This window comes from Ammospiza caudacuta, chromosome 3, assembly GCF_027887145.1.
Source record: "Ammospiza caudacuta isolate bAmmCau1 chromosome 3, bAmmCau1.pri, whole genome shotgun sequence".
Taxonomy (NCBI): Eukaryota; Metazoa; Chordata; class Aves; order Passeriformes; family Passerellidae; genus Ammospiza; species Ammospiza caudacuta.
Genome location: NC_080595.1, coordinates 109389678 through 109415658, shown reverse-complemented (window position 1 = coordinate 109415658; position 25981 = coordinate 109389678). Strand labels below are relative to the sequence as shown.

The 25981-nt window shown below is 33.7% G+C and overlaps 1 protein-coding gene across 3 annotated transcripts in view; it reads right to left on the bottom strand.

The window, feature by feature from the left end:
- The window catches only part of GRIK2 (glutamate ionotropic receptor kainate type subunit 2), a 351000-nt gene that overhangs the window by 80599 nt on the left and 244420 nt on the right, over positions 1-25981 (bottom strand). For all 3 annotated transcript variants that reach the window (XM_058802832.1, XM_058802833.1, XM_058802834.1), the window contains exons 12-13: positions 7459-7577; positions 3522-3739 (exon numbers count right to left, since the gene is read on the bottom strand). In XM_058802832.1, coding sequence (XP_058658815.1) covers positions 3522-3739; positions 7459-7577 — 337 coding nt within the window. The remainder of the gene's footprint in view (positions 1-3521; positions 3740-7458; positions 7578-25981) is intronic.

Sequence of the window (25981 nt, the reverse complement as noted above, 5' to 3'; positions counted from 1 at the left end):
CTCACTGTGATTGGAACTAATAACTTTACCAAGATATGATCATTTCATTTAACATTAGCAAACCATTTGGTGTCTTTATATCTTGTTGTAACACAGTGTCACTGTTTTACTCAATCCACTCTCATTAAAACAAGACAAAAGTAGCTGAGGATAAACATACACACAGATGATAAATTTATCCTCTCAATTATCTTTGTGCAAGCCCTACCCCCAGAACCCATACCCTCTTAGATTTTTGAAGTACAAGAGAACTACTCAAACCTAATCTGATCTCCTGTATAATGAAGGCTATCTCTTTCACGGACTAACCTCTAAATCAAAAGAACACCATGCTTGTGTTATGCTGCATCTATCCTCCTCATAATGGCTGCCTTTGAAGGATGAATCCAACCCACTCCTAGATAAGTTATACCAGTGGTTAATGACTCTCACTCTTAAAAAATGCACCTTATTTCTGGTCTGAATTTCCCTAACTTCAGCTATGAAACACTGGATCTCATTATGCCTTTTTCTGCTAGATTAGTGAGTCATCCACTGTCAAAAGTCTCATTCCCATTAAGGCATTTGCAAACCATGATCAAGTCACCTCTTAACCTTCTCTTCAGCAGATTAAACAGGCAGATCTTTAGCCTCTAACGGCAATGCTTATTTTCAGACCTACAGTCACTCCTTCACCTTTAATGAACCCTTTCCAATTTTAAGCATATTTTCAAAGTGTGATGACCAGAACAGGACACAAAAGTTCATTAGTATTTTCCTTAATGCCATACAAAATGGAACTTCCTACTTGATATTCAGTTATCTATATATCAGAGGATATAATACATACCATTTAAAACAGTTTTATCAGTGCCCTGTGCTTAAATGCTCTTTGTATTTTTTAACATTCTCTATGAGATATTCAATTCTAGCAGAACCTTGTAATGCAATTCCACTTAAATTGTTATTTTAAAATATTTTCTTGCATTTTTATCTTTTTTATGTAAGGAAATTATATTCTTGAAGTAACTAGCTTTTGCTGACTAGAAGTAAGTTTTGACAACATGCAAATGCAGATATACTATGTTGACCAAAATTATAGTATTTTATTTTCTGATAACTCCACATCATTAGGGAAAAATACCTGATTTTACCAGGAACTTCACAATTAAAGGCTGTATATATACATATGTGTTTTGGTTTATCTTTCATGGAATACATATGTAATTAACCTCATTCCTTACAGAGGCAGCTCTGGTGAATAGCACTTACATCAAGACAACCCTAATGTTCTCCTGCAGATTGCTTCAGATACTGAATGAATCAAATGGGATTGCGTATTTTTCCTTTACTTTCCTATTTGAGCATGATTTTCACTTATTGATAATCTTCAAGAACTGATGTAGCTACGTCTAATGCTTAAGTTTAAATTAATTTCATTAGGCAATTAGTATCCATTAATAATAAAAAATATTAATAGTAGTAACAAATAATATAAATTAATTTTCTACCAGATGAGGTAGTAAACAACAGAAAAATATTTCAAATCAGTTGGTTCCAAGTTGGAATGGTTTTTAATTTTTGTTTCAGTTTCAGACCATAAAACACTTGCTAATAATGATTTGTTCACACATTAATTGAGAAAATATATATTTTCAATAGAATAAACCTTAATTTGACCTAAAATTTAGCAGATGAATAGATAAATTCTATGTTTCCTTATAACTTCTCTTTTTCACTCATAATGAAGGAGGAAAATTAATTAATGTAAAAAAAGTAATGCTAAATTATGTGATCTGACATCCTAAATCTGTTGTGTTTAAGTCTAGGGTTATTTCAACTGCAAACAAAAATCTTCAATGAAGGATGTGAAAATGCTATTTCATTAGACATAAGGCCTGTAGTTCTTGGATACAATACATTAGATAATCACAAAATATATCTGGACAAATGTAAACAGAAGAATAAAGAAAGCAGAAAGGAATAATTTTGCATAAAAGGGAGTACCATAGTAATATGTGTGGGGGAAAAAAGTCCACAGAAAGAGGGATGCACTTTGCACTTAGAAATTTAAAAAACCTACCTTAGAAGTATTAAAAAAAAAACAAAACAGGTTATTAGAAAATAAGAATGAGAAGGAAAACTAAAAATTTAAAGTTGCTTCCTAATATTTCCACAATGTCTACAGTTTGAATCTAAAATAGAATTAGATCAAAATTTTCTGCCATAGTATAATTAAGTCAAATCCTAGAGTGTTTTCTGGTATTTCAATAAATACCTTATTTTTTTATGTCTCAAGACAAAAATAATTTTGACATTTTTAAAACACTCAGTCTTTAAACTTTCAACTTTGTTACTTTTAATTACACATTTCCTAACACAAAGAGATCTCTAGCTGATTAGTTACTTCTATCAATTTCATCAGCTCCTTTTCCAATGAGTATTCAGAGGAGAATACTCAGAACATTCCCAATGCATGGTTTAAGTGAAGCAGCCTGAAACATTCTGAGATATTGGAGATGAATGATTTTTATTTCCAAGCAGAAGCTGAGAGCCTTAGAAAGTATTTATTTTTTAAATTAAAACTAATTGTACACTTTGATTGGGTACAAGGTCTATGGTCATAGGATTAAATAGAGATTATTTAGCCTTGATATGTAAACAAATCTTGTGCTCTTTAAATTTCATGAGAGAAATTGAGCACAGTGTCTTCAATTTCTGTACCAGTTTAAAAGATACTTTGGTCCTTACTTTGCTGATTACAAATGCCAGTGTGACAGCCAACACAGAGCCTTAGGTAATAGCATAATAATTCTTAAAACTAGGCTATACTAGCCAAAAAGTCTTCAGAATTTACCAAAGATCAGGCAAATATTGTTAAATACCTCTCTGGAAGATCTGAGACACCTCTGTGCTATCCAGCATCAGGAGAGAACAAACCATCTTCTTTCATAAATATTTATCACTAATTTAAGTCTGCTTAAATGCCTGATGAATCTAGACAAGAAATATTTTCCTCTAATTCAGTATCTCACTTCACTATATTTCAAATTTAATTATCTTATTAGCAGGTTAAGAGAAATAGAAAAACTGGGATAATCTGAAATTTTTACTTGGACTCAAAATTTCATTCAAAAGTTTCTCAAAATTATGAAGTTCAAAAAGTTTTCCTCAGTACAGCCACTAATACCCTTAGTGTTTCTTGAGTAAAGATTACAACTAGGTATAATGCTCTTGAATTAAAACTAACTTTTAATAGGACAAAGTTTAATCATGTATGCAGCTATAGAAGATCTGAGGAAAGTACTCAGGTTTCTTCACGTACTTCACTGCTATAAATTCAATTCATTAATAGAAAATCATCAAAAAAGCTTTGAGAGAGTTTTCATTTGATTCTTTTGCTATCTTTTTAATCAAAAAAAAAAAAAATTCCACTTGTTTTTGACAGCATCAGGAATCATAGTAGCTGCCCTTCAGCAAGGTGCAAAAGCTTTCCCTCCCAAAATCATGTTATAACATCCCAAACAGAATATAAAACATACCTTGAAAAAAGTCATGGTTGCTCCATCTTCAACTGCCCCATACTCTATCTTTGTCTGCTTGGCCAAGTCGTCAGCAGAGTCAATGGGGGACTCCATGCGCTCCACTGTCAGAAAGGCGGCTAGGTTAGCAGTGTACGAGGAAATGATGATAAGTGTGAAAAACCACCAAATGCCTCCCACTATCCTGGTGGAGAGGGCTTTAGGCATGAGCTCAGAACCTAACGAAAACCAGGGGAGAAAGGTGAAACGGATGCACAGAAAACAATTAATCAGTGTTCAGTACTTTTTGCCACAGTGGGGAAATGGATTCACTGTGCAAAAGAAATCTTTGAGCTACAGGTTTAGATGTACTGCTTCTACAAACACACACAACTGAAATGCAAAATAACTGGTTAAATTTATAAAGACATATCTTTTTGGAGCTGTGGGAATCAAAATATAGTAATGGGAGATTTGCTGATCAGTTCCATTTTAGAATTTCTAAACATATATATAAATACCAAGAGTAAAAAGCAGTTACTTCAACTTTCTTTCCAGAAAAAATAAGCAATTCATGAAGGTACTAGATATGAAATAAAGGATTTCATATCTGAATAACAAAACCTTAAATCTATTAAAAATATGCTTTTGAGTTTTTTTCATTTGCATTACTGTAAAAGATAGTTTATTAAATGTTGAGATAAAAAAATTAACATCTCCCATCTCTATGTTTAGCCCCACAATTTCATATAAATATGGGTGGCTACGCTAAAAACTTCAATTTAATAGAATAGTAATAAAAATATTAGACTTTTATACATAAACTTGATAAAGATAGATTATAATGCATTGCTGGAGTTGCCTGCTCATGGCACTAAAGAATGGAGGGGGAGACAGACACTGTATAGTAATTTGCATAATTTTTAATGCAAATTTAGAGCCTAATGAGACAAATTGAAGCACATAAACTCCTCTTGTGTCTAATTACAAAAAATAGGAATAAATTAAATTCACTGTAATGTACAATTACAAATATTTATCATAAATGAGCATGTATGGATTTTTTCCATAATGTTATAATTGAATGAAATGAAATTTCTAATGATGTCAAATAAACAATTTCAAGCTTCATTTTGAGAACTTTATATAAGATCTTTTAGAAGTATCTGGAAACTTGTTTTCAAGGAAACAGTTTCATCATACCCTTTATACCATTGTACTGAAACAACCCCTTTTTGTTAATTGGTTACTATGTTTGCTCTTATGTCTCCTGGGTAAAATGGAATGAAGGCAAGATGGACTATTTTATTCCTGTTAAATTTTAGTGCTTATATTGAATTAGTTAAGGAACTGGTCCAGCAAGGTAACACATCTTCATATAGGTGAAAGATTATGTCAAACTTCCAAACTCAATGTGAAAAAAAAGAACAGAAGGGCTGGGGAGGGAGGGAAGGAGGAAGAAAACAAAAGAAAGGGAAAAAAGAAGTGGTATCATAACTGGACTACTGTATTCAAAAACAGCCCATCTTACCCTGCAGTTCATCTTACCCTTGCTGTTTCAAACAAAAAAGGCTGACAGACTTGGACATGACAGCCAACTCCAGCGCCAGACTCTGCCTAGAATTCTGCAAGGGAAAAAGTAGAAAAGTACCTGTCTGATGGAGTTGCTCCTAGGCCCTGTTAGTCAGACACTTAGACACCATAGCACTAAGAGATTTCCCAACAAGCCCACTATCATTAACTCTTTTTGATTGCTCTCATTTCATTTTAAACACCAGCACCAGTAAAGTCAGACAGGACTGGAAGGAAGAGAAGAGTGGAGCCATTGGCCGCAGCTGCCCCGGTTCCCACGAGCTCGTTCCTTGCCCGGGACTGAAAGCGGCTGAACCCACCTGGGCCCGTGAAACAGAGCCTGGTCAGGGGCTGACTGTCATGTACCCAAGGTAACGCCATGTCCAGCACCATATCCCACAGTTTCCTGGGAGCAGGAGGTGCCAGCAAGACATGCATGAGTTTCCTCTGTCATGTGTCCTCCAGCACTAAGCAAATCTTTTGTAAAGGAGCAGCACTTCCTACTTCCTACTTCCATATGAGTATGGCCCAAGTGCTTCTATATTGTTACTGCTATTAGGTGAGAACTTCCATGCTTGTCTGAAAGCCTACTATTAGATGACTTTAGGTTTTTGAGATTTCTTTTTAAAGCAATCAACAAAATCAAGACTGATGCTGCATCCTCACAATGATGCCTTTAAAGTTTATTAAAGGCTGAACTGAGTAAAGGTAAAACAATTTAAGGCAAGGACAGAGGGTCAGCCTTAACTCTGAAAAACTAGTTTTCCTTCAAGGAAAACTATTATCCTCCAAAGATATCTTTTAATATGAAGGTTGGGGGTTTTTTTCTTATTTTGATTCTCAGAAACAATGTTTAGATGCTACAGACTAAAAAACCTTTTTCTTGCAAAAAGATGATACAAAAATCTAAATTGCTTTTTCCATCATAGAAGCATAAAGCCACATAAGAAATAAAACTCAGCATTGATAGAAATTCTAACAATCCTGAGAACTGTGAATGGAATTTGAAATACTTTCTTTCATTTAGCATCCCTTTTTTTGATAGCTTCCTTAAAAGCAATCATTATCTTACAAACATGTATTTGGCAATTGTGTTTCAACTATATAATTTCTTGACATGTATATTGACAACTTAGTTGATAGTAAACACTTAACCAACTAAAGACATATTTTTATTTCTGATTTGAAATCCTGATTTCTTTTTACCCATTAATTCATGTTTTTCTGAGCACAGTACTCAGCTTGCTGAGGCATTAGAGACTTTTTAAGCCTACAAACTTGATATATGACAGAATATTTACTGCAGTTACAGGAAAGCTTCATGAAATCATTTGATGAGTTAAAACCAGGATTTATTTATGGCTGGTGTACTTATAAGGTAAGTTTTAAAAATGATTGCTCAGGTATATTCATTAAAACAACTCTACCAATATGTACTTGTTCCTGCCAACAATTTCTATGATTTTTTGGGGGGATATGCAATGGTTATTTTTCCAGAAAGAAAAGCCATTCCTTTTAATGGCTCTTTAACAGGACCAACAATCTTTTGTATTACACTATATTGCCCAGTGAAATGTCAGTGCAAAAAATGAAACTGTGCTATTCAAATGTGTCTGATATTATATGACTGTGTTCAAATCCTTATGGAAAAGGGCAATAAAATGGTGATCTATTTTTATGGATCTATATATTTGGTATGCTTTCAAAATAAGAGGAATATGACAAGGAAATTACAGAGTTTTAAGAACGTGCTTAAGCATTTTACTTAGATAGTTATAGTTAAAACTGCATGTTGGTTTTACTCTGAGCAATATGACTACACAGCTACCAATTTTATTGTCAGCAATGGCATCAGTTTCTCACTGCATGGATGGATTGTTGAATGTAGACCCTGTTGAATGGTCATTCTGATTTTAAAAATATAAATTATGGCTGGACAGTATTAAATCTCCTATATTATTTTATTTTATAGGTTCTAGCTACTAGATAAAATCTATCTGTAGTTGAAAGGTTTCTAGACCAAAATTAAACAAATAATAGATTTTTATATTATAGTCTTATCTGACAAAGATATACTCATTCCTAGGTTGTTGAAATGGAGGTGTTTTAGGTAATGGACAGATTATCTCATTTAATTATGCAGTAAGGGTTTCCTGTTTAGAATATAAACTGTATGGCTATGCTTTACTTTTTTTAAGTCTTAAATTTTTATCTGTCTTCAGGCTAATTCATAAGGTGTTGGGAATGCCTGGATAATCATAAAAAAAGCTGGTTTGTGGCTACATGCACAGAGGCACCCATGCAAGTGACTTGCGCCAGAGAACTGTGACCCCCAGCAAAAAGTGGGACATGGTGCCCAAGAGAAAGAGCAGACTGAGTCGTATACCTTGCTGCATGAGAGCTCCAACTCCAAACCAGAAACTATTTAGCAAGGTAAAATTGTTTTCCACCACGTCTGAATCAGGGTTGCAAGGATGTGGGTTATACCACTCATAGGGACTAAACCTGTGGTAATTGACAGAAGAAAAAGAACAGATTTAAAATGCAGCCATAACAAAGTCTATCCAGCAAAACTGCTGCAAAAGAAAAAGAAAAACAAGAGAGGTTATAAAGAAAATAGTGATTGAAAGTTTTTACAGTGATATTGCATTACAGTTAACGGCAATATTAAGAAAAAAATATTGAAGATTAACATTCTTAGTGCTGCTGACACTGATAAAGTTGCATACAGATTGGCTCTGAAAGTTTCCAAGTGCCACCTGCAAACATCAAAGCACTTATTCTTTTATTGACACCAATAGAATTCCAGACAATTGGTCCCATTTAAGATTAGGCTCTTATAATCACTGTGTCAGTATTTTGCATCTTGAAAGAAAATTAACATCTGTTAAATCACAGAACTTCACTAGAAAAAAAAAAATACATCAGGCAAAATGCTTTTTTCTCATTAAAATTACAAATAATGAAGATACCAGAAAATAAATAGTTAGCAGTAAAAGTGACATTGCTAATCACCAAACACTACTATTCACAGAACAAAAAATACTATAGCAAAATAAAGGAATTGAATCCTGTCCTGTGAGGTGCACAGTAGCATCCCTGGAAAGGTTTTCCAAAAGAAGCTGGGGACACTCACAAGCACCTTGCAGGGCCAGGCTCTGAGAAAAGAAAAAAAGAAAAGAAAAGAAAAAGATAAACATAAAGGAAAAGACAATTTAGTTCATTATCTCAAAAATAGATAGAACAGAGATAGTAGAAAGTTGCCTGAGCCTGGCAATAGATTACAAGCAGATTATATACAATCAATCTAATTCTTGGCTTTGCAATTGCTGTGCATTATGATGAGTTCATATCTAAATGCTATTTTATCAATTGTAGCTAAAACAAGCAAACATGTCTAGATAAATTATTCTTTGTTACAATTTCTTTTGTAAAATAAAGATTTTCAGTTCTCTCTTCCTCATGGTACTTTTGGAGAACTAAATTTTAATTGCAATGGGCAGGATTATTCTAATCATTTTAAAGTTTTAATCACCATGCCTGGACTTGGAGGCACACTGTTGAGAGGGACTTTTATTTTATGCTTAAATCATGTCTTCAAATCTTTGCTAATGAATACATGTGTAATAGTTGGACGTGCATAATATATTTGAGTGAAAAAAATGAAAATCACAACAGTAGAATGGAACTAGCACAAGACACCAGCACAATAATTTTTAAAATTATAAATTTTAATTATTAAATCAATAACAATGTATTTTCATAATTTCTCAAATCATTAAAGCCACTCTGTTAAAAACCCTTAGATAGGCAGCCTTTATGAAAGAACTTTTCTGGTGTATTTTATAATCAAAGCTATCTGAATAATTCATCTGTCACTTTGAAAAATAGAATTTTTTTCACAATAATATTTCAAACACATTATAATACATAAAATCAAATGTTCCACTTTGAAGGTCTTAATGTAATGTTAAAGCACCTCTCGTCTTAAAAGTGTCTACTTGACAAAGAACTGTTTCATTTGGATCTCCAAAGTAATACTGATATGCTGTGCAAAAATGTTGATTGGGTTCTAATTAAACATTGTGACCTGAATTCTTCTATTACTTTATAGTAAAACTAGATCAGAAGTTTACTGTCTCATTAAAAATCTAAATATCTTTCATGTCATGGTTTTGTCAATCCAACAAAACCTGGAAACCAAGCACTCGGTGAAACTGAAGCAGGCTTTTATACTCTTTTGCTGAGAGATATTTGAAGATTAAATTGGAAAACACCTTTTTCTTGTGAGGACAATGTTTGCTAGACAAAACAAATATCTTTTTTCTATTTAAATATATATTTGAAGTTATTTACAGTGATTGTGACATTACTGAACAATCTAAAACATAACTTGGCAGTTTTACCTTTTGGTTCTGATGGCTTATCTTATTTAATAATTTTTATTTTATTTTGAAGCACAGAAAAATTGTCCATAGTTGTAAAAAAAGGAGGAAACAACCTACAAGACATACAAGATGGCTTTAGGAGAAAGAAACAATGCAATCTAAGTCTTATAGTTTTAGAATTTTCTACTTATACAGTAAGGAAAATTAATAGTGTCTTATTATGGATAAATACTGTTCCTCCCTATTTAAAGGATGCTCTATGATATTAGATTGTCTAGTGTAAAAATATTAAGGTATGGATCCTTAATCAATTTTTTTAATGTACTACATGTGTGTATAAGTTTCATGCTGTTTAGCCTATTTCAAGAAATATTCATAAATCACAGAGTTACTTGTTCACCTAGCAAGTTTTATAAGCCAGGATCATGCTCAGGGCAGTGCCCATTATTTCAAAACAAGGGACTGTTCAGTCATGTCTCAAAAACACACAAAGACAAGAATTCCACAACTTCTTGGGAAAATCATTCCCATGTTTAATTATCATGACAACAATTTATCTAAGTCAGGCTAGAACTTCCCATGTTTCCAAGCACCAAGAATACCATCTTTTTTTTTATCAGCTTCTCTTATTAGAAAGTGACTGTTAGGAAAATTCCTTCTGCCTGATCCCAGAACTGTTCACAATATTTAAATGTGGAATAATAAATGATATTATGAGAATAATCACTTTCCTTGATTAATGGACTACCTTCCTACTAATTTAAATGCAGAACATTTGCTCAATCAAGAACAAGCATAAAGCAAAAAGAGAATTTCAATGAACAGATGCAATTTTGAAGATTGATTTTTCTGACCACTGATAACAGGTACTCTTCTCATATACTCATTTCTACTAGTGTTTATTCTAACATTTCAGATACAGTCTCTTAATCTCTAACACCTTCAGGTATCCGAAGTACTTAAAAAAATAGATTCTAAATGAACTGCCCAAGACCTGAGTTTCAGTTTTCCTAATTGCTGCTACCCACTGAAAAGATACAAGTACTCTCCAGAAATTATTGGCTAGTGCAAGTAATGTTTAAAAGTCAGCTATCTCAGCAATCCACAGGGAGGAAAGATTTGTGTTAAATTTAATTCTGCTTTAGGAATATGCTATGATATTAGAAATTAAAATTAGTATGCCCAATGATCAGACAGACCTACTTCAGAACTGCCAATTATTTGAGACGACTGTAATTTATTATATTCTGCATTCACACAGCATTTGAAATAATAGAAGCCAGAAGAAAAGGGATCTTATGTGTGTATCTCAAACACCTATAGTTGAATAGCCATGGAGCCAACCAAGGGTTGTTGGTAAGAACATGTTGTGGTAAAGAACATTATGTCACTGGAGAAGGAGTACATTGGAGATATGGCAGCATTTTTTTAGAGAAATGCCCTTGTTCTGGCTCCTGAAATAAACACAACACAGTACAGTTCAAGCAAAGGACAGAGGTCAAAAAGTAGGCATGGACTATTTATCAAAGGCTGACCCAGTACCAGTGGATCAAGACCACCAAAGCCCTCAAAACTATTTTCAGAAAGGTCTGGAAGAACTATCTGCACATGATAAAGAAAGCAAGAAACTCATCTCCAGGGTGGGGAAACATAGCTATAAAAAGGCATTTCATAAAGCCCAGATGGTGCCCACAGGACCCTGGACACCCTACTGGCTGGATCAGTGCTGGAGCCAGCACTGGAGATCTTTTAAGGCTCCTTGAGCCTGTTTGAGTTCAGAACCTCTCATAATATTAACTGTGATCTACTGCTAGCATTTCTACTTCTCTTTGTATTTAGGAGCTTGATGACATAATATTCTGTTAATTCTTGACCTGCAGGCACTCACTCCTCCCTTCCAGTGTCCAGTTTGAGACAAACTCAGGAAGAGACATGACTTATTCAGGATATACTAGAGCAGCTTCTACAGTTTTGGTCTCTAAATAAAAACACAGTCTCCTAGACAGTCATGGGACTCAGTCTAGATGAGTTTAGGCATGACTGAAGACATGGGGTATGTGTACATCCACTACACTCAGAGCAGTACATCCTGTCACACACTGACTGCCACTTTCACTTCTTTCATAAAAGGTGTGTGGTCTAGCATGTTCCATACAAATCAGCTCAATTCAAAGCTGCTGAGAATGTGTAAAGGGTACCCTCCACCAAATTCAAGAGTTCTCAAATCAAAACCTGTCAGTTTATCTCTGATGATCACATGAAGACAGTATTGTTTTGAAAGCAAATTAATAGATATGCTTAATATAGACTGTAATGTCTGGAGATAAAGACATTGTTAATTTAAGCTGTATCTTCTGGAGAGCAATGCAACTTGTTAAAAATAACAGAAAACCCCAAACTGCAATTTAGAGAGAACAGAAAATGGAGTAGTGGAGTAATATTTGTAATTGAATTTTCCAATTGAATTATACCAAAACACAGCTGCCTAGGAATATTACACAGAACTGAATTTAGACCAGTAGGGATACTCCTTGTGGGAAAAATGTTGCTTGGACCCATTAGTAATACATACAGGCCATTTGAGTTTTGTTTTGCTTTCAGATATTTGCTAAACAGGTACCAGGTACTGTTCTTCAATCATATTCAGCATGTTACCTGTTAAATTCTTATAAATAACTTTTCCAGATGGTCTAAACCATTTCTTTTATTTTTTTTTCTTTTTTTAAATTATTTTATTATTATTTATTATTTTACTTTTTTCCTTCAGGATCAAAGAAACAAAGCACAAGAGATTTTTAAAACACAGTTTGATACTGAATATTTAGCTAAAAATCCATGAGAGTTATCAGCTTCCATTATAGCACCTGGACTTCAATTCTTACTTAAAAATGCATATTGAAAAAATTTTTCATCCTTATCTCTGACATGATGCTGCTTTCTGTTCTGACTCAAATAGGAGCCTCATAACAACTATGGAAAGGCTAAGAAAAATCTGTGCTCTACAAAATAGTTTAAAATTACAAGACAACAGTCAAACACAATAAACTTAATTCATGGTCTGATGCAGTCAAATAGAATACTTCCCTATACTCATGGAATTATGAATATAGGCAAAGGAAATAAAGAAAACACGATTGCAAAGAAGTGTGATGCAAGTATAACTTAAAGGACTAATGAGATTTTTTACTGGTAGTTGGGCTTAATTTATTTAAATTACATTATTTTCCATGGTATTTCAAACACCATGTAACTATTGTTGTTTTTAAATGAACATGTAAATAAATTTTGACCAAAGAGTATTACAAAAAATATTATCTAAAGCATGATGTGACCAACACAGTCCTCATAGCCAGCAATATATGCCGCAGACAGCACAAAATTACACTGTGCATACTATTCCAGCATTAGTTCAAACCTGTCAAATTTCCTCACTTTACTCTGCATCAGGCCTATGAAGAAAAGTAAAGAAAATATGATTACCCACTTACATGCACATAGACATCTCTTTTGCAGTCAGACTAAGAAGCGAGCAGACAAGAGGTTTTACTGCAAAACCATTAGCACAAAGATTTCACAAGCTGTAAAGCTTTATCTAATGAAACTGATAAATCAAAAGAATTTTATCCCATTTTCTTCATGAGCTGTGAGTACACTTATGCAGTGCTGGTTATCGCTGAACACAGCAAACTATCAGTTCTAATCTCAGCTCCAGCAAATTACTCATTCTCTCATTCATTAGAGCAGAGTGCAGAACGATTTTTCTAGTCATTGTTTTACAGGGTTTCTGTGCAGGACTACACCCTTAATCCATCTCTTACTGCATAAGAACTGACAAATTACAATATTTCAAAACTTTTTCAAGAATATCCAGGATGCTTTATCATAACATACTACACTATTTAAAAAAAATCATGTTACTGCTTCTCTTTATTAAAGCCTCATTTCTTTTTTCCTAAATTATGGCTTTTAGAAAAACTGAAATTTTTTTTTGTTTGGATCCTTCATTGTCTCACCCTGTGGCATTCATTGCCACACCTGATGACTTCTGGGCTGTAAGCAGAGATTGTAATTACCAACATCCCTGCCCTGCTCAGATACTTTTCTCAGTGCCTTGCTTGCACTGCGGTCATCTTCCACATCATCTTCCCTCATATAGCTGCCATGCTTTTGCTGCTTCCTGAAAAGTGCTAATCATCTAACACCTCTTTTATATATTAAAAAAATCCCCATCTAAAGCAGTAGTATTGAACCAGCACCTCTCCGTTGACTGGAAATTCAACCTAAAGGACTTTTTACACTGTTAAAAAAATCTATAAATCTTCTCAATTTGAGTGATATAATTCAATCTAGAGTTTAGAAAGGCACAAGATTCATGTGGAAGTTCTATACACACTTTACAGAATTTTGGTTTATATGTTTACCCTGTATACGTTTAAATTGCTGAAAGGCACTATTAACTTTAAACATCAACAAGATCTTGTTAAATCCCATTGAGTCAATGATAAAACACAAATACATAAGCTACTGCAGGATTAGAACCAAAATCTTCATTATATGAATTAATATATCTTAACTCATTTTTATATAATTTAAGCTTCCTGGCTAAATGAAAAAAAAATAAACAAAAAAGACCAAACACAATATTACCTTATAAGCAAATAATATAAAAATTATTTCATAAAATTCTACTATAAGCAACATGAACCCTACAGGAGTAATGTAACGCAGCAACAGGGAATACTTGGTGATTTTTGGTACTTGTCAATTTTGACTGCTTATTAGCTATTAGTCCTGCTCTAAAATCCAAAGAAATATAGGCTAGGGAGCTACAGAAATGTGTAAATAAGTCATAAGTCAAATCAGAACCAAAACTATAAAGGCTATTTTGTTTGATGAAAATTAAATAAATTAATACACTTAAATAAAATTAAATAAATTGTATAAAAATTCTTAACTACTATGTGATAATTATAATAACTCTGTGATAACTGAAACAGTTTGTTTTTACAGATGTGAATTAAGAGTTTTTTAAAATCCATTATTATTCTGGATTAAAGACATAGTATATTACCATCATAATTAAAGATTGATGTGTGATGGAAACAAGTGTAAAAGATATACATACAATCTAATTTTTGAAGCACTAGTCAAGCTCTTATTGCTTAATTTATTATATATGCTGGTTTCAGTTCTTACACAACTTTCCAGTTTCCATAATATTAGTCTATCCATTTCTTGAACAGAAGAAATGTCGATGGAGTTAAATATAAAGTGACAGTCAAGAATCTGAAGAAAACTTATTTAAAATTACTATATTTTAATGCAGGTGAACTTCACAATGATTGTAGGTTCTCCCACAATCAGTGTCCTGACTACTGCTAAATACATCAATTCTTACAAAAAATATTCTAGGAGGTACTCTGAGATATCTCAAGTATGGTATGGTAGGGAAGATGTTAAAAGAGTTGCTTTCATTTTAGTTTTCACAAGATTTGCAACCCTTCCTGAGTTCTGAGTAACAATTCAGAAAAATAGAGTATTTGTTGTGTTAGAAAATACTTTGCCTCCTTTTTGGCAATATATGTAAAATGATGTCTCCAACATGATTTTCCCCCTTGTATGCTTTGCTCTTTAAACTCTTAACATACGTTAGAATCTTTGAGTCTTCATTTGTATTTCTTCATTCCTCTAACTCGATAGTAATAATTGGGTGTTATTTCAAAAAACAGGTTATTCACAATACTTCTAATATTTTAAATTTGCGTTTTCCTTCCAAATAGCCTACATTTAGCTGTTTCATATAACATTCTTACATATTTACCAGAAAACATTATTATTGTTTACCCATATATGTCCTCCCTAAGTATATTAAAAAAAATGGAAGAAATAAAATATTGACTACTTTGGAAAATCCTCATCCCTATTTTTAGAAATACTTAAATTTTAAGCAATCTGTAAATTCTTTTTTACTGGGATGGAGTCAATTTTCTTCCTAGCAGCTGGTATAAGCTGGTATGACGTTCAGTTGCGGATGCAGTATGGTAGCAGTGTTGGCAATACACTTATGTTTTTAGAGGTTGCTAAATCATATTTATATGACTTCATCTTTTTCTGCCTTCAGGAGTGCCCTGGTCTTGCACATTCTTTCCTCATGATTTTTAAGCTCATCTTGAGGGGTGACTGTCCCAGGCCCGCAACCATACAACAGAAAACATTTAGAAACAGAGGCCTGAGCATCAGAAGAATATGCCTTGTCCAGGGATGTGTAGTGTATGCCTCTGATTAACAGTGCTGAGCCTTCTAGTGATTCCTGTGCCTAACAGAACAGAAAACCTCTTTTAATCAGACTAACCAGCCAACTAAGTGACTTTGGGATTACAGGCCCTCCTCAACCTGAGTAATTTTGAGCTTGGCTTCTGACCTGGAGGGCACTCCTCTCAGAGGTTAAAATATAGGATAAAAGTCCATCTACTAAACCTTGGCCAGTAGTCATAAAATGGCTAAGATGGAAAGGGGAAGGTGGGGGAATTGTATTGGGTATAAATTGCAAGGACTTATATTTGGCCAAGAAGCGAGAGAGAAACCATTGTGTACTGACTGCAAGCTGCCCCTCAAGCTCCCTTCTCTCTGGGGGTGGGCAGAGGAACCTGGAGTGAAGGAGTAAAGTAAAACTTGGAAAAGGGGGGAAGAAAGGTGTCTCAGCATCTGCATTTCTCACCTTCTGAATTTTTTTCAGCTGATGACAACAACTGGTAAGCAATTCCCTGCCTTTATCTCAAACCATGAGCATGCTCATCCTATTTTCTCTCCTTATCCTGCTGCTGAAGGGATTTATTGTCTAAGCAAACATTTGGACCTCAGTCAAGGTTAACCCCCTAAAACAGAATTGGTTCCTTCCTATATTAAGAATCTTCTTTTTCGAGATGAGATTTGAGTTCTGGTCAACAGTTTGAGGACCTACCCTCACACAACACAAAAAACCTGCCCATATTCCATCCAGGAGCTACAATAAGGTTTAAATGGTAACTGTTGCCCTGGAGTTATTCTACAAAGCTGTATTTACATATCCAGCAAAAGAGAAAGTCTAAACTGTGCCTCCACATAGATTACACAGATTAGTCATCATCTGAATATCTTTTGATGGCTAGAAGGTCACAAAGAAAAACAAATGAGCATTCACACAAAAATAGACTCTTATTTTCTACACACAATTACTTTATCGCCTATTTTACTTCTGCTAAATCTTAGACACACCTCTTCATCTTTCAGCTGCCTCTTCAGATACTTCTGGAATACTTACAGAAGCTTAAAAAATGTCATATACAAATGGAACATTCATACTGTGAAGATATGCATGAAATGAACCTAAGTAACCCTGTAATCTCAGTGTGACCCTCTTCAGCTTCCACCCTTCCATACTATTCCTTGCACTCATTTGCTTTGTCATGTCTAAAATTAGACTTGCCTGCTTCTCCAGGAAAAAAATCTGTCTTATTTGCTTTGTGAAGTCTGTAACATATCTAGTCCTGGATGAGAAATCTCTGCTTCAGTTCATGATACTTTTAATGTTCTCAAATAAAACTTAATCTGAATAAAGAAAAATAAAATCTTTCAAGTTGAGAGCCACAACATGTTGTGTTTATAGGAGCGTGCTCCAGAGAAGTACTCATGTAGACTTTCTTAGCTTTTAACTCTTCTGTACACATCTGCTTCTGCCCACACTCAGAGATAAGTACTTAGCTAAATGAATTAAATCCCTATTGCATCATTAGTATTTACCGAGGAGTAAAGAAAGGCAAAATTCAAGTTCTTGTTTTCCTTCAGTCAGTAACTGACACAAACAGGACAAAAGGTTTTATTCCCTTTCAAGGGGCACCTCTTTATCATTCCATTGCCCTTTAATTTTTATTAATGTAGTAATAACTTCTCCTACATACAAATCAAACCTTACCAGCTCATGGTTGACATGTGAAGATAGCCATAAAGAGCAGAAAAAAATTATATCAGGAGGGTGTTTTCAGACACAGTGTTATTCCCTGTATTGCCTTTTTGTTTATTCAAACCACTTTTCATTCAGAGTAGCTGCAGCTTTCTGTATCCTAGAATGAGACATTTCAGTTTATCTTCTCTCTAAAATCACTTGTTTCATAGCTTAACACAAGAAGTGCCAAATATTTCCTTTCTTATTCAATAGTCCTGTAATAGAACTGAAGTTTCACATCAATTTTTAGTTAAGGCTCTGCAGGATCATACAATTGTTATCTGTCTTATCCACTTCTTATAAAATGCAAACTAGATAGAACACCATTCCTTGCTTGGCTCACACTACAATAAACTCAGAAGAATGTCTAAAGATCATTGTTTGTAAACTATTCTTATTTACTTTTTGCCAAAAAGACAGGAGATATGGTCCTGTATCACAGCGTCTTTATTGATCCATTCAAACTCTCAACAAAAGCATTAATGACCACTCTAAACTATGCCTACAGTACATTATGTGTTATTTGAGATCTTCCTGCCAAGTATTGACAAGCACATGTCTTTTGATTGAAGTACTTTAGACAGCTTTGCAGGCCCAAAGTGATGTTACACAGAGAAGCAATTTCCATTTCCCTAAAGGGTCACACTGGACAGATAATTTACTTATTTATCTTCAGAGGTGATTCATGCTATACATTATATAAGGCCTCTATTCCCTGGGTTCAGTAGCACTGTACGGTATGATTGCTACTGGAAGTAATTAGTAAAGCATTTAGAAGGTGATTGCCAAAGGAAGAAAATGTTTAAGGATCTTTTTCCTTCTCAGAGAAAAAGAAGGCATTTTACAATGACCTGTGTGTAACTATGAAAACCAAACTCAAATTTACAGAGACTCAATTCAAAGAAAATGTGGTAATTTATTTATTCGGCAATTTGAAATAAAGGTTGACCTCTGTTTAGGAGAGAGAGGGAGCAAGGGGGAAACCTCATTTCTCCCTGGAATTACCTGAAAGGAGGTTGCAGTGAGGTCATATGAGGTGTAGTCTCTTCTGCCACATCTCAAGGGAAAGAACAAGAGGGAAGGGCCTCAAGTTGTACCAGTAGAGGTTCAGGTTGGATATTAGAATTTTTTTCACTCCAAGAGTGCTTAGCCATTGAAATAAGCTGTCCCCAGATATGGAATCAGCATCCCTTGAAGTGAAAGTATTTAAGAAACATCTAGATGTGGCATTTTGAGATAGAGTTTTGGGGTGATTTTGCTAGTTCTGGGTTGATGGTTGGATTATATGATCTTGAAGTTCCCTTCCAACCTTGATGATTCTGAGTACTGGATATTTTGGTATTTTTAGAAGAAACACAAATTACTCTATTTACATGTGAAATTAAAATCAATAGTAAAATTAAATCAGTCTCTTTAACTGTATGGTTAAATCATAAAGCTAATCATATATTGTTCTGTTTGTGACTTGAATATGCAAAATATATAATGATTTTGTTACAAGCCTGATCTTAGGAGAGTATATAAGGCAGTGTAGCTAAAAACATTCTTCTCCATTATGCCTAAAAATATGCACCAAATGAAGTGCTCTTAATGCAGGAGTTAATAAATCTTTCTGCAACATACCTGTGCTTATATATGGGTACAATTTAGTACATTAAGGTACAATTTTTGTTCTATCAATACTCATAACTAAAGAATACTGTTTAAATTTTTTTTCTTTAGTTCTTTCTAGTTGGTCACAAGAGATAAAATTTCAGGTATGCTGTATTCTGGTGTGAAACATTCTAAAAGCTCATCTTTCTAATTATATCAATTACAATAGGTACCAGTCAGAAAACTCTCATGTCTTATGTTAGGATTTTACTCTAATCTCACAGTTTGTCTATGCTGTTTCTATATTATAACAATTACTTCCCTGCTGATTTTATGGGTTAGTTTCATAACTTTCAAATTAATTTAATGACTATAATGTCAAATTTATAATAGACAGTCTGCCAGTAGAAGATCTTTTTTTAAAAAGACCATAATTAAAAAAAAAATATTTTAAAGTTGATGGGTTTCTTAAACATCAATTTATCTCTGGAAAATTACTCAAATATCTCTAAGTGAGTCTGAGTAACTTCAGCAAAAACCACTGAGAATATGTTCTTTCAATACAGTATGAGGAACTTTTCAGGAACCATAAAAAACAATCATAATTCCTGATTTCTTTGTTTCTGAGATATTGCAAGGTGTAGCTGTCCTAAAGATAAGCTTGAATACACAGAAAGCATAATCATTCTTAAAAACTGTGGTTCAAGTTTTCCAATTGATATCCTACTACAAAATAAGAATCAGTCACATCAGAACTGGAAGAATCACACCTTCCACTATGTTCCCTTTGAAGAGCATAATTATCCTTGATAAAATTATTACTATTTTGAGAACTAAGAAAAAAATGACAAAAGCATACTATAACTTTTTAAGATGAAAAATCCACACCCCTGTTAACATTAGTAGCTCTTCTTGTATTTCCTTGCCCACCTTAAAGAAAAAATCAGGATTTGATCAGCATGGATTTTACATCCATTAAAGCTGTGTGCTATGAACTATTGAAATATGTAGACTTTCCACTCTCCTGACTAATAAACCCATAGTAATTTATATAAGAACCCTGTCAAGTATGGATAAACTCAAAGTTACTCAAGTACAAACATACTCAGTTGAGTCCTGGCAGGGTAATATGTCTTTAACAATAGAAAACACAGTTATCTTTGCTAAGATTTGTTTCCTTTACCCTTTTAAAGAGGAAATCCTATTAAGAGAAACTATCCCAAAGGTATGATTTCCTCATCTGTGATGGCACAGACAACAAAAGAAAATTAAAGTGTTGAATTTTCTAGCTGTATCTTTTTTGCTCCTGCTTACATTAACACTCTGTATCCCCAAACAAATTGAGTAAACAATTCACTGAGCTGTAGTGCTCCAACAGTTTGAGCATAAATAGATATTGTTTTTCTAGTATATTGTAAAACAAGAAAGCAATTGAAAATACTTTGCATTCTCTCCAATACATCTCATGGAAATACTCAACAAATGACTAACATTTTAAAAAAGTCAGATATCCAATATGAAACCAGAAGATATGAGTACAATTTAAAACCAGTTCTGACCCCATTTGAATGAACTCCAACTGTTTAGGTTACCTGACAGGACAACTAGCAGTCTTTAGTCCACTCTTAATATGGAAAGAATATTAACAAGAAAGACAAACTCCCACAAACCAATGTCTCTGAGTCTTGCATACAAGAATTTGTAAGATGTTGTATGCTTAAAGGAATCCAGAGCATGTTGTGGATTAGACCAACTGCAGAGATAAGTCTGAAGTTTCCCAAGCTACAGAAGTTTCTACAATGATACATAAATAAATAAAGATAACCATTTGAAGAAAAGTAGAATTACCTTGAAAAATAATCAAAATGGGCAAGGGAAAGCAAAATTTTGAACGTAGACTGTAACAACAACCGTCAGCAGATTTAAAAAAAGGAAAAATCTCAGAGGATATGGGATAAAGTTGTGCATCCCTAACTGACTTATCTGACACAAAAATTTTATCAAAGCAGATAAAGAGGACAATCCTAATTAATTCAGTCTTAATTCTATCTTAAAAAGTAGCATCCACCTAAAAGCAACTGTCCCTACACCTGATGTAATTCTAATAACTTAAAAGTTTATCCATTTTTCATTGCGAAGAAGCCCACACTTACACCAGAAATAGTTAAGAATACCAGAATTTTACTATTTTTCCAGTTAAACATAACAAGGGAAAAGTGATTGAAGAGTAATGGAATTAACTGTTTCAGAACTGTCTTTGGATAACTTTTAATTCATGTAAAAAAAAGAAAAAATATACATTTACATATAAAATTTACAGCTAATAGTGTTAGCTCAGTTAGACGTGCTAGGGAATGCTACAGACCTGAAGAGCTCAACAGGGCTCTGTAATGTTTCTTGTTTCACCAGGGTTCTGAGATTGAAACAGAGAAATACCTGTGTGATGGAGATATAACAACTCAATCAATGCTTGTGGAAGTCCAGAAAAGCTATCACCAAGTTCTCTACACATTCCTGCAAGTGAATCTATATAAAAAAAAGCCTATGTTATGTCTCTAAGTTTTTGCATGTGTTAATGAAGTGGTTTCACTTAGGGAAATATACCCACCTACAGAAGTCTCTTGCACTCCCCCTCTGAAGTGAGGGGTGATTTGCAGTGAATCAAGGCTAACCTTTATAATAAGACATTATGTATACTCACTCCTGCCTGGTATCTGTTAATAAAGTAAATTTACTGTTGACTGTTGAGCCATCTTAGTTTGGCACATTAGAATTTGTTCTTGGACAGTCCAGGAATTTTCTGTAAACAGCATAATATAAACAATGCTATGATGAAAATATTAATGGGCATGTCAACATTATTCCATGTAAGAACACCATCTCCACATGTAAAATTCTACTCTTTTTGGTATTTATTGCTGAATATTGTTTGAGTAATGCTCATCAAACATAAACTAGGAGATTTATAGCAAGAGGGTTCATGAAGGCAACTCCATTTGATACTGATTAGTTGTGACAATTTCATTTAGCAAAACTCTTTATTCATTGCTTCCTTTACAAACTGACTATTATAGCATAGCCTAAAGATATGCATATAATACTCAGGAGTTCCTCCAAAAAAAGCAGGGTCTCATTTCAAAGTTAGTTTTAGTAAATGGATAGAGAAAGTTTGTAGAGACAGATCTCTTCATCAGGGCACATTCAAAGGAAAATTTTGATGTCTAAAAAAGAAAAACATCACTTCTATCTTCAAAGAAGGTCAGGGAGGTAGATTCATAGAATTACAGACCAATAAATCCCACCTCAGACTCTCGGAAGATAATGGGGAAAATCCTCCTTGAAACCACTACCAAGTAGGAAAGACCAAGGTGTTTCAGAACAACAAAATGAAGTTTACAAGGACAATCATATCTAACCATCTCAAGAATTTTCAGTGATAAAAATATTAACTTTGTGATTAAAGAAAGAGCAAGAGATGTGAACTTTATTTTAATGACTGTTTATCAGAGCTGTCCTATAGCAAATCTATGGCCAAACTGAGAGGGTAATGCCTGGATGCCAGTAGATTGCAAGGTGAAGAAAAATTTGCTGCATTTCCATTTTTGGAGAAGAGTGGAAATACTTCAAAATTTAGCTGACAGCCAGTAATGGAAAATATTTCTCATTGGGTTGATATAGAAGCCAAAGCTGTCAAAAAGCTTCATTAGCAACCTGGATAGTGGAATGGATGAAGTTACACTTCAGCAACTTTCAGCCTGTGTGTCAAGTGATTGTTCCTGCCCATTGGACAGTCATGATGCTCCATTGGAGTACTGTGTCCAGTTCTGGGCCACCTGCGCCATAAAAATAAAATCTCAGAGTCCAGCAGAATGAGACATCTGCAGAAATAATAACAGGGTAAAATCTACTTTCTGTGTTCAGCTATCTGAAGAGTGGATGGACCCATATTCTTCTTGAAGATGTACAGAGAAAAGATAAAAGGCAGAAAAATGAGTTCTCTCTGCACGTAAGTTTTTCACAGTGAGAGTACTTTAGCACAGAAAGACATTACAGAGAAGTTATGCCATCCCTATATTTGGTGATCTCAAAACCTGGACTTGGACACACCATTGGGAAACCTTCAAAGTTCCCCCTGCTTTCTGTTATGGAGTGTTGGGGATTCACGTGCATGACAACAAAGTGTCTCTTCCAGCTCAGTCTATTTTATAATTCTATTATGTTCTCTAGGAGAAATATATTTACACAAGAGGAAAATACCTAGTTGAGCAGCCTTTGCTAGTACTGCTCTAGTGGGACTAAAAGTTGCTACTCAACTTGTCTGAAGGAGTTGATACGTTTTCCTTGTGTGCAATGGTGTAGAATATAAACAATGTTTGTACATTCTAGTTTTAAGCATGAGCTGTAATTGTGGGGTTTGTAATGGAACAGACATAGTCAAGAAAACTATAAGAGCCTGGCCTTTTTAACAAGTTTGACCCCTGAAGTATTAAAAGATTTAAATCTTTCATTTTCCAGAAGTTTGATATATTTCCAAAGGATTGGGTAATATTTTTAAGGTTTTTAATATGGGACTGTTATGTGTCTTAAGGCAGGCATCTTAGAAATCAGGAACATACAATAATTTGTTTTTGTATAGAAATATATATTACTTAGTATCTCAATATATATAAGAATATCTATTGCTTAGCACATCCAAAAATATTATTATAAAAAATTAATTCTACCAAGAAAAATGTTTGCAAGTTTATACATGAGAAACTAATCTTGTATTATATGTGTATGAGAGGGAAAAAAAAAGCTTATTGTTCATTCAACCAGGCAATTATTGCTAATATTTATCTACTTAGAAACTAGTCTCTCAGGAGCATTGTTCTGTTTTGAAGAAAACAGTTCATGTGCAAAATAAAAACCATATTTATGATGAAAACACTCCAACTTTGTAACGTCTGAGTTTATAAAGTTAACAAGTATGGTCTCAGTAATAAACATTAGGCCCATTCATGGATTATCCAATAACCTAAATACATCTGTCAGCAATTTGAATCAAAGTCCTTTCTTCCTCTATTTCAAAGCATTTCCAGCATTATCCTTTAATGCCTACTAAATACTCATTTCCAAAGCTGAAATTATTGCTTAAGACTATTTCTTCTCCTGTTTATTTTTGCTTTTTTATTTTGAATTCTGTTTATTTTCAGTGGCCTGTAACAAGCAACCACTTTTCTACCAAGAATTTTGAAGCAAGATAATGATTTTGTAGAAAGTAATCAGGCAATAAAACAGCATTTCAATCTGTGACACAGCAAGCAGATACTAAACATCCCGAGGTAGCTTTTACTTAGGCTGAATGGGTTGTGTTGCAAGTGTGCATTGCAAGTAGTCTAGCAATTGCTACGGGTCCTGATGCACCACTTTTACTTTTTGAATAGTAATCACTGTAATATCCAGTATACCTGCACAGCATACCTCTGGACTATCTGACTTGGTTTTTGTTTATCAGCTGTGCAGTGACTTCTCTTCCAGATGTGAAATTAAGAATAAAGACCCCAATCAAACCAAATAAATAATCATTTATTAATGCCAGGCAGGTTATTACATTCATTGTACTACACTACATACATCTTCCTTTTGTCTGTCCAACTGACTGTAAGGTCAAATCCCTCTGTTTAAGCTACCTTCACTGAATTTAAGCTAACATATAATATCATGTCATAAGGATAATTTAAGAATATTCATAATCATATTAGTATTGGATGCAGAGGATAACTTAAGAAACAAACAAACATTTTTAAAAAAGTGTAATTGTATGCCTTATCCTTATTATGGTTTGGAATACATTAAGTGAATTTTGCCATTGATATCAGTAGTTCTTTTAACTTTTCATGCAGCTGTATTTTCAGACTGTGATATTTTTATGTTTTTCCTTTAATATTTGGAGAGAGTTATTCTTCTTGCTGGGAGCATGCAATGCTCTGTGCATTGAATGATACATTGTATAAATGTAAAATAGATAAGCCACGGATTCAGCATAGATACCAAATAAAGATATTCTGTCTGAATCTAGGTTCATTCAAAGTGTATCTTAGTAAGAAATATTCAAAAATTCTCTAAGAGATTTACGAAAAATCATGAAAGTATTTAAACTCGTTTCTTTTTTATATTTCTTTTCCAAGCATAAAATTTTGTTTTCTTAGTTCAATCCATTATATTTAAATAAACGCGCATTATTTTCATTTTGTGTTTAGAATAGTCCAAATTCACCAAGTTTATCACTCGTCTCAAGAAATAACCACAACCTGAAACACAATAGCTTTCTTATGACTTCTGCTGATTTAGCTTTCCATCCATATTCATTTCTAAAATAAGAGAAACATTTCCCATCAGAAAAAACTGCTTGATGATCAAAGAAGCAATTCAGCTACTTTACAACAAGAACTATCTTTTTGTTTATATTTCACTTGCTTGCAAATAATTCCTGCTGGGCTCCAGGCAATAGGATGCTGTAAACTAATTAGTACATGCAAAGAGATTTTTCCTGTCATATGTAGCTGCAGGAAAGCACCTGGTTATTCACTACTATACTGAGGGGAAAACAGATTATGGTGGTACCTACTCTGTTTCTTAAAAAAACAGTGCTCTTTACTTTTTTGCACACACTGTAATCTTCTAAGCCAGCTAATACTATGTATTTGCTTCAAAAAGACACATTTTGGATTGGTTTTGTCCATGAAGGTTTTCTTGGTAGTGTATAATAGCAATAATGAAAATCCCAAAACAATTTAGAATATTTTTATGATTTAAGAAATTATTTTACAGCTATATGTTTGTTATATCAGCAATTTGTCCAACATTTCTTGATCATCCTTCCCCTCTTTCCTTCCTGATATAACATTTACAATAATTATGATCAATTTCTTTACTATATGAACTGATATCAACATATTTCACTA